Consider the following 13,748-nt stretch of genomic DNA (forward strand, 5'->3'; position numbering starts at 1 on the left):
CCACAAAGAAGAGGGAGTCAAACTATTCTCCAAAGCACCTGAGGGTAGAACAAGAAGCAATGGGTGGAAACTAATCAAGGAGAGAAGCAACTTAGAACTGAGGAGAAATTTCCTGACAGTGAGAACAATTAATCAGTGGAACAGAAGTTGCCTCCAGAAGTTGTGAATGCCCCAACACTGGAAGTCTTTAAGAAGATGTTGGATAGCTATTTGTCTGAAACGGTATAGGGTTTCCTGCCTAGGCAGGGGGTTGGACTAGAAGACCTCCAAGGTCCCTTCCAACTCTACTATTGTATTGTATTGTATTTTTATGCATTTGTTTTTTTTTTAATTTCTTGAATACATACAAGTGCCCTATTCAAATTATTTGCTCAGCCTGACATTGAAAGACAGAAGCAGAATGGGCAGAGACCCCAGTCTCTTCTGGTGAACACTGTGGATAACCCAGCTGTTGTGCTCACTGAAAGGCTCTGAATGAAAAAAGAAAACCAGTTCCAAAATGGAGGAAAAGCTGAGCTGGCTCATAGTTCATTCAGTCTTTTAATCTTTCTCAGGTCGGTAAAAGGAAGACCCAGATTTCTGGGGACAATATGCTGACTTTGTAAACTGCTCAAAGACTGCTATAAAACTTTGTGGAGTGGGATATAAGTCTGAAGTGGAATTGCTATTGTTATATGCTTTCTCCCGAGTGTGGATCCTTTTATGAGAAGAGAGATTACCATTCTGAGCAAAGGTCTTTCCACACTCCATGCATTTAAACGGCTTTTCCCCTGTATGGATCTTTTTGTGGATAGTAAGTCTATTGTTCAGAGCAAAGGTCTTTCCACATTCCATGCATTTATATGGTTTCTCTCCAGTATGAATCTTTTTGTGGCTTCTAAGGACACTGCTATGAGTAAAGGTTTTCCCACACTCCATGCATTTATATGGTTTCTCTCCCACGTGGATCTTTTTGTGAGCAGTAAGTTCATTGCTACGAGTAAAGATTTTCCCACACTCCATGCATTTATATGGTTTCTCTCCCACGTGGATCTTTTTGTGAGCAGTAAGTTCATTGCTACGAGTAAAGGTTTTCCCACACTCCATGCATTTATGTAGTTTCTCTCCCATGTGTCTCTTTTTGTGGATAGTAAGTTCATAGCTCCGAGTAAAGTTTTTACCACACTGTGTACATTTATATGGTTTCTCTCCAGTATGGATCTTTTTGTGGGCAGTAAGTTCATTGTTACGAGTAAAGGTTTTTCCACACTGCATGCATTTATATGGCTTCTCTCCCGTGTGTCTCTTTTTGTGGACAGTAAGTTCATAGCTACGAGTAAATGTTTTACCACACTGCATGCATTGATATGGTTTCTCTCCTGTGTGGATCATCTTATGGGAAACAAGATGACTACGTTGAACAAAGGTCTTTCCACACTCCATGCATCTATATGGCTTCTCCCCTGTGTGTATCATCTTATGGGAAATAAGATGACCTTTTTGAGTAAAGGTTTTCCCACACTCCATGCATTTAAAAGGTTTTTCCCCTGTGTGGATCTTTTGGTGGTTTCTAAGTCCATTGCTATGAGTAAAGGTTTTCCCACACTCCATGCATTTAAATGGTTCTTCCTCTGTGTGGATCTTTTTGTGGTTAGTAAGACTACTTTTATAAACAAAGGTCTTTCCACACTCCCTGCATTTATATGGTTTCTCCCCCGTGTGGATCGTTTTGTGTTTTCTAAGTCCATTGCTCTGAGTAAAGGTTTTCCCACACTCCATGCATTTAAATGGTTTTTCCCCTGTGTGGATGTTTTTGTGGTTTCTAAGTTGACCACTACGAGCAAAAGTCTTTCCACACTCCATGCATTTATATGGTTTCTCTCCCGTGTGGATCTCTTTGTGGATGGTAAGTTCATTGGTACGAGTAAAGGTTTTCCCACACTGCAAGCATTTATATGGTTTCTCTCCCATGTGTCTCCTTTTGTGAATAGTAAGTTCGTAGTTACGAGTAAAGGTTTTCCCGCACTGCATGCACATATATGGTTTCTCTCCTGTGTGTCTCTTTTTGTGCATAGTAAGTTCATAGCTACGAGTAAAGGTTTTACCACATTGCATGCATTTGCAGGGCTTCTCCCCTGTGTGGATCATCTTATGACAAATAAGATTATCTCTTTGAGTAAAGGTCTTTCCACATTCCATGCATTTAAAGGGCTTTTCTCCTGTGTGGATCTTTTTGTGGTTTCTAAGTTGACCACTACGAGCAAAAGTCTTTCCACAACTCATGCATTTATATGGTTTCTCCCCTGTGTGGATCACCTGATGGGAAATAAGATTACCTCTGTGAGCAAAGGTCTTTCCACACTCTATGCATTTAAATGGCTTCTCCCCTGTGTGGATCATCTTATGGGAAATAAGATGACCACTTTGAGTAAAGGTTTTCCCACACTCCATACATTTAAATGGCTTTTCCCCTGTGTGGATCTTTTTGTGCACAGCAAGTCTATTGCTCAGAGCAAAGGTCTTTCCACATTCCATGCATTTATATGGTTTCTCTCCTGTGTGGATTGTTTTGTGGTTTCTAAGGCCATTGTTATGAATAAAGGTTTTCCCACACTCTATGCATTTATAGGGTTTCTCTCCTGGTGCTTGGAGGGACTGAGCTGCGTGGGCTATGGGTGCTTCTGAACATTGTTTCTCCCCAGTGTGAATTCTTTCATGGGAAGTTAGTTGCCTGCTTGTTCTAAAATGTTTTCCAGATTCCAAACTTTCATTGGGGTTATTTTTTGTGTGAATCACTTTTTGAGATGTGAAGGACTTATTTCCATGAGAAAAAATGAATGTTCCATTGTAATTTTGTCCGTTGTGTCTTATAGTGTCTTCTCCTTTGTTTTGGGTTAAATAGTGTTCGTTTACATGCAATTTATCATTGATTAGCTTCTCACTTTTCCCAATATATTTGTTCCTTATTTTCTCTTGTTGGGCAAGAAACTCTTGCATCGGAGCATCAGTGGAAGATGAGCTTTCCTGATTCCAATTATTTGACTGGTTTCTCTCATGGTTTTCGAATTCCATTCCAAACCCAAACTTCTCCGTTCCATCTTTAGCATTGATCACTTGGAACAGTTCAGAGGAATCTTGATTCTCCTGCCCATTATTACCTTCAAAGCACAAGAGAAATGAAAATGTTAACAAGGTTAGAGAAAAAGATCAAATTGTAGAAATTCAAGTGAATTTACTTTGAATTTTTCCGGAATTCCATTTGATTGTATTTTGCATGCCTACAGTGCTGTAATATGATTTCTATATTTGTGAGTCATGAAAGGTTTGAAAATATCTCTTTGTTTTCAATTATTTATATATGTGCTCTCTCCCATATTTGGGCATACCCGGTACATATATATATGTATGTGTGTATGTGTGGTGTGTGTGTGCGTTTTCGTAGATTTTCAGGTACAGGTTTGCATGTTTTGGTATATTCGGGTTAAGACCCAAATATACCAAAACATGCATATTGAGATTGAGGCTGGTGTTTTCGGCTTAAAGCGTGATCGGAGCTGCCATCTTTCTATAAATCTTGGTGGGGTGTGTGTGGAGTACTGCCGTTGTTTCAGTAAGTGGATTGATTGGCTGTGTAGCTGTATCATGATTGATAGATTGGTGCTGATTGGTGCTGGCTGTGTGTCCGTTGTTGTTTTGTGTTGTAACAGTCTGGGTGGTGGGTGGGGCTCATTTGTTGACTAGGGCTGGTTTCCAGATGTCTGGCAGGTGGGAGGCATCGTCACATTTATTTATGTTGTGGGGGTGTTTCTCTATTTCAATAGCTTCCATAATTATTCTCTTGTTGAAGTGTTCAGTTTTGGAGATTAATTTGGTTCCTTCAAAATTAATTTCATGTCCTGTAGCTTTAAGGTGCTGGAAAAGGGAGGAAGTTTTTTCTTTTTTTCTTACTACGTTCTTGTGCCTCCCGCCTGCCAGACATCTGGAAACCAGCCCTGGTCAACAAACAAGCCCCACCCACCACCCCGGCCATTACAACCCAAAACAACAACACACAGCCAGCACCAATCTACCAATCATGATAGAGCCACACAGCCAATCAATCCACTTACTGAAACAACGCCAGCACTCCACCAAGATTTATAGAAAGACGGCAGCTCCGATCATGCTTTAAGCCGAAAACACCAGCCTGAAGATGGGAGTGAGACCTCGCCGAAACGTTGCCAAGACAATCTCAATCTTGCATGGGAAAAGACCCGAATACAACAAGACCAGCATACCTACACCCGTGAAAATCTATGAATATATACATACACACACACATATATATAAATACATATACATGCATACATACATGCATAAATCTTAAGTCAGTTTTGAGTATAAGGAATAATCAGGAGAAACAACCAAGGAGGAATTAGGTGGAAACTTAAGATTTATTATGTTGTGTTGATTTCAGAAGAGACCTGTGAGAACTGAAACAGGCCTTGGTTAGCAGAGAACAGAGGCTTAAAGTACTGTAGTACAAGATCACGTGAGATCACTAGTGTGAGATTTCATACTACTGATCTCACATATCTCTCACTATTTTAGGCCTCTGTTTTCTGCAAATTCACCAAAGTAGGCAAAGGAACCGACATCTCGCTATATCATCACAATGTAAGTCTCAGCAGGCTGGGGTGGGGGTATAGATGGAGCGAATGTTGCAGCACCTCTTCTGTTGTTTGTAAGTGTGAATGACAGCCGTTGTGTTGCAACATTTATATTTTCAGGACCGGGTCTTAAGTACTTAGTGAATTGTCGTAACGTGGGGATTTACCTGTACCCTAGAATTCTCTGAGTCATACTACATCAGGCCTCCGTTCATGAATTTGATTGGGAGAATGCTTTTCACAGAAAACATGTAAGCAAAGACATATTGATCCTTTCCTTCTCCCTCTAAGGAGACGATATCTTTTAAATAAAAACTAACTATAATCTGTCATCTTGAACTCTCTGATTGGGGACTAGAAAACTCTTACCCAGGGAGACTACATTTCTATGGTTTTCAAGCATGACTTCCGAATGCAGCGCTTTCTGGTCAGGATCCAGCTGAGACCATTCCTCCTCAGAGAAAGACACAGCCACCTCCTCGAAGGACACCAGACTCTCCTGAACAAAGGAAAAAGAACAGAACTGGAGGATTTGCAAGAGCTGCTCATCTTCATCAATGATTTAGACAAGAGGATAGAAAGGGGAACTCCTCAAATTTGCAGACAAGACCAAATTGACAGGAATAACAACACTCCAGAAGATAAGCTTGAGATATAGAAGGATTGACAGATTGGGCGCCATCTAACAAAAAGAAAATCAATGGTGAGAAATGTAAGGTTCAGCATTTAGGAAAGAAAAGCTAAATGCACAGGCCTAGAATAGGTGATACTGGCTCAACAGTAGAAAGTACAACTGGGATCTTGGAGTCCTAGTGTACAATCACTTAAACATTAGTCAGCAGTATGCTACAATTGCAAAAAAAAACAACCAACCCTATCATAGGCTGCATTAAGAGAGGGACAGAATCAAGATCACATGAAGTGTTAGTGCCACTTTATAATGCCTTGGTAAGACCACACTTGGAATGCTGCATCCAGTTTTGGTTGCCAGATGTAAAAAAAGATCTTGAGATTCTAGAAAGAGTGCAGAGAAGAGCCAACCAAAATGATTGGGGTCCTGGAGACGAAAAACATAAAAAGAATGGTAGCTGGAATTGGATATGTCTAGTTTAATGAAAAGAAGGACTAGGAATGACGTGATAGCAGTGTTGCAATATCTAAGGGGCTGCCACAAAGAAGAGGAGCTCAACCTACTCTCCAAAGCAATTGAAGGCAGGACAAAAATCAATGGATGGAAACTATTCAATGAGAGTAAGTAACCTATAACTGAAGAGAAATGTCCTGACAGTGAAAACAATTAATCAGTGGAATGACTTGCCTCCAGAAGTTCTGGATGCTTCAGCACTGGAGGAGTTTGAGAAGAAATCAATGGCATGTCTAGCTTAAGAGAAAGAAGGACTAGGGGAGACAGGATAGCTGTGTTCCAATATCTCAGGGGTTGCCACAAAGAAGAGGGAGTCAAACCATTCTCCAAGGCACCTAAAGGCAGCACAAGAAGCAATGGGTGGAAACTAATCAAGGAGAGAAGCAACTTAGAACTGAGGAGAAATTTCCTGACAGTGAGAACAATTAATCAGTGGAACAGCTTGCCTCCAGAAGTTGTGAATGCCCCAACACTGGAAGTCTTTAAGAAGATGTTGGATAGCTATTTGTCTGGAAAAAAAATGGTATAGGGTTTCCTGCCTAGGCAGGGGGTTGGACTAGAAGACCTCCAAGGTCCCTTCCAACTCTACTATTGTATTGTATTGAAATTGGACAGCCATTTATCTGAAATGTTATAGGACTTCCTGTCTGAGCAGGGAGTTGGACTAGAAGACCTCCAAGATCCCTACCAACTCTGTTATTCTGCTCCATTGTTCCCAGATTCCCAAAGCAAAGATATGCGCTAACTTAAATGGCTATGCTTCACACAAGCTCTAATTTTAGGTGAGAAAAGAGACAATTTGGAAAATTTATTTGACTAAAGAAATATTTGGGGACGTTTTATCAAGCTGATTGATTCTGCAAAATTTAGTGCCTTTCAGTAAAATAATCCCACTTCTGGATCAACCGATCTATCGCTCTATATCATTTATTGATCTAGTAGTCTAAGCCATGGACTGAATCGAAGAAAACAAAAAAGAGATAATTCTTTGGGAAGGTAGTTTCTCAGCCTTTGCAAAGCAGGAATGTTTCATCTCTTAATTCAGGAAGCAGAGGATTGGAAATTATTTTAAAGCCTATCGTACCACGATGACATGCTCTGTGGCCACTCACTTTGGATTTTAAAATTCTGTATTAATTTTTAATGTGATATGCTTATTTTTGAGCTACTGGTTATGAACAAGGTTTTTAAAAAATTACTTCTTGTAAACTCATAGAGAACCAGTTAACCTGTGTGGTCTTTAAAAAAAAACATTTCAGAGGATAGAAATGACAAACCATTTGTCACAGTAATAATCTACAGAAAATGTTAAACTGGTTGACAGCAATTTGAAACAGCTATTATGCCCTCCATATCGTGCAGGAATACAAAAATAATCCAGTCCAAACGACGGTGAAAAATAGAATGAGAGAACACTCTGCACACCCACTTCACTTCCTGAAGGAAAGGAGAATGCAAATCTAATAATTTTTCCCTTTCTTACTTGATTTGGAGGTTCAATCACACTTTGAGCTCCATCGTAAAAAACAGAAAACTTCATTCTTTGTTTCTCTGCAATGATAAAATAATTTCAAAATGCATATTTAACAAAAGAAGAGGAGGTATACTACAGAATATAAGCAGGTAAGACAGATGGATCTCTCTGGTAATTGGAGGATTACCTTCTGAGATGTCCTGATTTAGATCTTCCCAAGGGATCTTCTTGAAAAATATATCCTGAGGCGGATTTGATGGATTCTTCTTTCCCTCAGGATCTCTGATCTCCACAGTGCAGCACTTTCAATAGGAGGAAGGAAAAAAGAAGCAGAATTAATGTACGTCACACGACACAAAGCGGATTCTTATATTCGGAACACGACCTCAAAGCCCCCAATATTCCATCCGTGAGGTTGAGTGAGAAAACAATGGAACAATCTCCTACAAAATTGGTGGGACATCATCACATATTATGAATGTCTGAAATTTGTGAAGGAGGGGTGAAGTATTCAAACTCATCCTTTATTCCCTTTTGGGCTCCCTACATTAAAGTCTCTCACCTGCAACCTGACCTGCTCCTTCTGCTCCTCTGCCTGGCTCAGGAGGAAGCCTTCAGCCAGGGCCACCGCCTGGGAGCTGCTCTCTGCTCCACACTCCCGCACCCAGCTCTCCATCTCTGGGGGCAGAAGGACCAGGAGCTGCTCCAGAACCACCAGGTCCAGCATCTGGGCTTTGGTGTGCTTATCTGGTCTCAGCCATCGCCTGCAAAAGTCATGGAGTCGGCTGCAAAGTCCTCGGGGACCTTCAGCCTCCCAGTGTTGGATGAAATTCTGCAGCTGAACTTCTGAAGGGCAGATGGTTTCCTCCTCCAGGATCTTCTGCCCAGTCCTTGTCCAGAGCTTCCCCCCCTTCCCAGGCTGAGCAGCTGAAGGGTCTTTTCCGCTTCCCTCCTTGTCAAAAGGTTGTGTCTCCATCCTTTCTCTGTCCTGCAGAGCAACTCCAGGTGGGTCCAAGGACTCTGGTGGGTCTCCAGGTGCCTTTTCCTTCACAGGGGAATTTCTGGGGCTTCAGGACGGATCCCTGCAAGTTATTCCGCTCTTTGTTTTCCTCCCCAAGAGAAACTTTTGCCTTGCAAAGATTTCAGGTTTCTGCATCTGAGATGGAAGGAAAAAGAAAAGCCAAGAATTGGAAAGTGGAATTCAGCCACTGAAGAACCTTCACCCAACCAACCCCAAGCGGCTCATCCCAGCGCAGGGCCGGGAAGGAGGCAGCTGGAGAGGCCGCCCCGCTTCTCCCCCCCTCCGGAGACAGGATCGGGCCCTCGGGGAGCCCGGTGCGAATCCTGCCTCCTCCTCGCCCGGCTTCTCTCCTCTCCTGCTGGGCCCCTGCAAGGCCGACCCTCCGCTGCCCCCACTCGGGCTCTTCCCAGGACACATGTAAGGGAAGGGATCCCCGCATCCCCGCCGCCTTCCTGGTATCCTCCTTTCTCCCTGCGTGCAGAGGGCGGCTGGGGAGCATGGAACCCGGGGTTGAACCAGAGGAGGACTGGACGCAGGTCTCTCTCTCCTTTACCTCCCTTTGCACGGAAAGAGCCCCCAACTCGCCCGGGGCACGTCTGGATCTCCCCCCGCCAGACTCTCCCGCATCCTCTCCGCCTCCTGCGGAGCCCCAGGGGTTAAGGAGAGGGAGTGAGGTGTCCTAGACAGGCACGGCTGTATGATGTCATTTCCTTCATGGCCTAATCTACAAAGGCAGCCGTGACTTTCGCCCTCCAGTGGCCCAATAGGGAAGTGCCGGATTCTTTTGGCAGAAGGCGCCCCCTGCTGGATTTTGCAGGATTCCCTTGAAAGGGCGGGAAAGAGAAGCGCATCTGGGGGAAGGGAGAGGGCGGGGATGATGGGAGTGGGAGGAAAGGCTGCTCTCAATGCCTCCCTGTCAGACAAAGGCATCAACGTCTCCACAGGCGGCACTTTCTCCAACTTTCTCTCCTTCCTGTCTAGGAAACTGTTTGTGGAGATGGAGAAAAATAGAATAACAAGAGTTGTTATTCTCTCTCTGGGGGATTTGAAGCACTTCCCTCAAAAAAAGCCGTCTGAAGACTGAGCAGAGATTGGAGGAAGCCTCAAAAGGGTCCAAATCCTGTCAGAAACAGCCAGGAAGTCAGATGAGAATGACCAGGAGGCTCTCTGGGAAACACAGCTTGTGTCTTGCGATTGTTGGGAACTCCGGCCTGAAGGCGAGGAAGCTGGGACACAGGAAGGGAAGCCACAATCAGGAAAATCATTTTTATGCATGTTTTCTTTAATTCAATACATATAGGTACCCTTTTCACATCTTTCACTCAGCTTCACATTGAAAGGCGGAAGCAGAAAGGGCAGAGACCCCTCCAGCCTCTTCTGACGAACACCCCAGGTGACCCGTCTGTCAGGGTTCCAAATAGCATCCGAAAGTAAATCAGAGTCCGAGACAAAAGATTCCTCAAAGTTCCATTTTATTAAGAGATCCATGTTGGCACATCTGGGAAAACCCAAATCTGAAAGCTTTCCGGTTTCCCCACCCAGTTGAAAGTTCAATATCTTGCCCCCACACCCACAAGTCCATCACATGGTCTAATCTTCCACTCCCATGCTACCCATCCAGTTCTGGTCAGGTGCAGAGACAAAGGATGACCTTGGCTTTCTAGAAAGAATTTTGCTACGGCTACATATCACACAATTCCGTATAAACCACCACCACCACCCCCGCCTCCCATTTTCCCATAATAGAAAATGCACAGTAGAATAATAGAAAGTGTGGCAGGCCGGAGGTCCAAAAGAAAAGATGGCTTGCAGGCCTGACACCGTTTCTTGTCCCTGCGGAAACACTCTGAAGAAAAAAAAGAAAAGAAAACCAGTTCCAAAATGGAGGAAAAGCTGAAAGCTGAGTTTGATATGACCAAATCATAGTTGATTGAGCCTTTAATCTTTCTCAGTTTGGTAAAATGAGGACCCAGATTGTTGGAGACAATATGCTGACTTTGTAAATTGCTGAAAGACTGCTATAAAGCTTGGTGGACTGGTATATATACCGTATTTTTCAAAAGTATGAGACAAACCTGAATATAAGACACAGCTTAATTTTTTTGGGGGGGGGGGGACAGGAAAAAAACTTTCTGCCTACCAGTATTCATCAATATTAATCTGGCTAGCGTCCTTGCAGCAAACAGCGAAACGGCCTGGTCAGCTTCAGCACGTTATTGCAGCACAAAGAGCTGGTTGGTGGGAGAATGGCCTCCCGGAATACCCCCAATCAGCTCTTCCAGACTGAAGGGATTGCCACACATCATCGTCCCCTCCGTGCCTCGCGTTTTCGGGCAGTTCCAGGCAGCTGGGATTGGTGGCTTCCTCACTTCCACTCGGATTTTGATAATGAGCAGCACAGATCTATTTATCCATTTAAAACAAACCCTATCACCCTACGCACATTTAACTGGAGTGCGTGGGGTGGGGGATGATTTTCATGGGGGCAGAAGAGGGACTTGGCACATTCCTTGGCACCCCGCTGCCTGGAACTAACCAAAAATGTGATGTGTCTGATCTTGAACCTAAAGACGGCAGCAAGATTGTTGGTGGCGCAATACTGGAAGAAGGAAGAGTTGCCTACTATCCAAGAATGGACGTTAAAAGTAGTAAACTTAGCAGAGATGGCCAAAATTTCAGCGCATTTGAAGGATCATTCGGATGAGAAGTACAAGGTGGACTGGACAAGATGGATTGACTATATTCAAAACAAATACCGGACTAAAACATTTCAGTTAGCTTATGAATGAAGGCATAAAGAACATTACAATTTATTCAAAGTTAGTTTAATAAAGGGGGAGTTAAAGCATAAAAATAGTAACATGTTAAAATTAGTTAGCTTACGTTAGCATATGGTTGTTAAATGTTTATACCCTGTATTTTGCTCTGGGAGGTCGGGGGGAGGGAGGCCGGGAAGAGGGAAGGGTAAGGGGGGGGTGATAATTGTAAAATTTATTTAAAATTTTTAATAAAAAAACCAAAAACAAAAATATGATGTGTGGAGGCTGAAAATGTCCAAAGGGTGGGTGCTGGCAGGGCTACATTCGGAGTATAAGATGCACCCAGATTTTCACCCTCTTTTTTTTGGGAGGGAAAGGTGTCTCTTATACTCCGAAAAATACAGTGAGAGCCATGGTGGTACAGTGGTTAGAGTGCAGTACTGCAGGCTACTTCTGCTGATCACTGGCTGCCAGCATTTTGGCAGTTCAGGTCTCAGCAGTTCAAAGTTGACTCAGCCTTCCATCCTTCTTTCCGAGGTCTGTAAAATGAGGACCCAGATTGTTGGGGGGGGGGGTAATATGCTGACTATGTAAAACTGCTTAGACCTGGCTGTAAAGCACTATAAGTCTAAGTGCTATTGCTATTGTAATAAAAATATCCTGATAAAAAAACAAAGGGAAACCACCATTAATATATCTTACTTTAAGATCAGAGGTTTATTGTTTCATGAGCAATTTGGAACATGAATAGCCAACATAGCAATGCAATTGCACAACAAAATTTACATTTTTAAACCATTGCAGTGAGTTCCAATGGCAGATAGCAAGTCCTACAAGGACTGCTATCGGGCAAAGGATAACAGTCTCATTCAAGCCACACTTATACTTCTTTTTTACTGACCTACGCATTCCATAGTTTCACTTCCTTGTTCTTCCTTACTTTACTGATTGTCACTGACTGTCACTCTCTGCAAATATACCCGTATACATTTGAAGCTCTCAGCTATTTGTTACTTTCAGTTCCTCATTTCTCACCATCTCATTCTTCATGTTCTAAATATATCCATTTCAAGTACAAACTTTGCAGAAAATGCATACAGAAGTCAGCACATTAGAAATATGTCTGGTACATTTTGCAATTACGTTAGTTTAAAACTTTGGTTCAGTGAGTCCCGTAAACTCACTCCTAGGCAAATTACTTGCAACTTTCCAATAGATAAAGCTTTGTTCTCACACTGCCTACTTTCTCCTGAGCGTGAATCCTTTTATGAGAAGATAGATTACCATTCTGAGCAAAACTCTTTCCACATTGCATGCATTTATATGGCTTCTCTCCTGTGTGGATTCTGTTATGAGTAGTAAGATTACTATTCTGAGCAAAGCTCTTTCCACACTCCATGCATTTAAATGGTTTCTCTTCTGAGTGGATCTTTTTATGGGAAGCAAGATAACTGCGTTGAGCAAAGGTCTTTCCACACTCCAAGCATTCATATGGTTTCTCCCCTGTGTGGAGACTTTTGTGGATATTAAGATTATAGTTACGACTGAAGGCCATACCACACTGCATGCATTTATACGGTTTCTCCCCTGTGTGGAGATTTTTGTGGATATTAAGATCATAGTTACGACTAAAGGTTTTACCACACTCCATGCATTTAAATGGCTTTTCCCCTGTGTGGATCACATGATGTGAAGTAAGACTACTTTTTCTAATAAATGGTTTTCCACACTCCATGCATTTATATGGTTTCTCTCCCGTATGCCTCTTTTTGTGGGTAGTAACTCCATTGCTATGAATAAAGATTCTCCCATACTCCATGCTTTTAAATGGTTTCTCTCCTGCTGCTTGGAGGGACTGGGCTGCGTGGGCTACAAGTGCTTCTGAACATTGTTTCTCCCCAGTGTGAATCCTTTCATGGGAAGTAAGTTGCCTGCTTGTTCTACCATGTTTTTCAGATTCCAAACATTCAATAGGGTTCTTTTGGAACAGTTCACAGGAATCTTGATTCTCCTGCCCGTTATTACCTTCAAAGGAAAATATAAATGAAAATGATAACAATGTTAGAAACAGATCAAACTGTAGAAAGTCAACAGATTTCCTTCTGAATTTTTCCGAAATTCCATTCAGTTGTATATTTGCATGACTATAGTGCTGTGATAAAGACATGATTTCTATATTCACGAGTCATAAAACTTTGAAAATACCTAGAAAATATATATATGTACATATATACATATACAACATACACACACACACACACACACACACACACATATATATATATACACACACACACAAATACAACATATATATATACATACACAAATACAACATATATATATATATATAATATATATATATATATATATATATATATATATATATATATATATATATATATATACATACATACATACATACATACATACATACATACATACATATATATATATATATACACATACACGTTTCGGCAGGATCTCCCCTGCCATCTTCAAGCGTGGGCTTAAAATGGGAACGGAGTTGCCGTCTTTCTGTAAGTCTTGGTGGGAGGGGACTTACAGAAAGACAGCAACTCCGTTCCCATTTTAAGCCCACGCTTGAAGATGGCAGGTGAGATCCTGCCAAAACGTTGCAAAGACAATCTCAACCTTACACGGGAAAAGACCCGAATACAACAAAACCAGCATACCTACACCCGTGAAAATCTACGAAAACACA

At 42.2% G+C, this 13,748-nt stretch overlaps 2 protein-coding genes across 3 annotated transcripts in view; both read right to left on the minus strand.

The window, feature by feature from the left end:
* LOC309384786 (uncharacterized protein) overlaps positions 1 to 13,748 on the minus strand; it is a 51,807-nt gene that overhangs the window by 15,312 nt on the left and 22,747 nt on the right. The gene's annotated exons all lie outside the window — the stretch shown is intronic.
* Positions 322 to 8,036, minus strand: LOC309384772 (uncharacterized protein). Of its 2 annotated transcripts, none has more exons than XM_081938522.1 (5): positions 7,821 to 8,036; positions 7,434 to 7,548; positions 7,256 to 7,323; positions 4,998 to 5,127; positions 322 to 3,137 (listed from the first exon to the last, which is right to left on the minus strand). In XM_081938522.1, exons 1-5 carry the CDS (start codon positions 7,971 to 7,973, stop codon positions 541 to 543), a joined length of 3,063 nt encoding a protein of 1,020 aa, XP_081794648.1. In that variant the 5' UTR covers positions 7,974 to 8,036; the 3' UTR covers positions 322 to 540. The 2 variants fall into 2 exon arrangements, with proteins under 2 accessions (XP_081794648.1, XP_081794647.1); XM_081938521.1 differs by having other exon boundaries at positions 7,809 to 8,036.

Source organism: Natrix helvetica (genome assembly GCF_964273705.1).
Source record: "Natrix helvetica genome assembly, chromosome: 1".
Taxonomy (NCBI): domain Eukaryota; kingdom Metazoa; phylum Chordata; class Lepidosauria; order Squamata; family Natricidae; genus Natrix; species Natrix helvetica.

Coding starts and splice junctions, on each gene's coding strand:
- LOC309384772 (XM_081938521.1), bottom strand. CDS start 7,973: ATGCTGGACCTGGTGGTTCTGGAGCAGCTCCTGGTCCTTCTGCCCCCA. Junction 7,324..7,433: donor AAATCAGGACATCTCAGAAG/GTAATCCTCCAA, acceptor TTATCATTGCAG/AGAAACAAAGAATGAAGTTT. Junction 5,128..7,255: donor TGATTGAACCTCCAAATCAA/GTAAGAAAGGGA, acceptor TCCTTTGTTCAG/GAGAGTCTGGTGTCCTTCGA.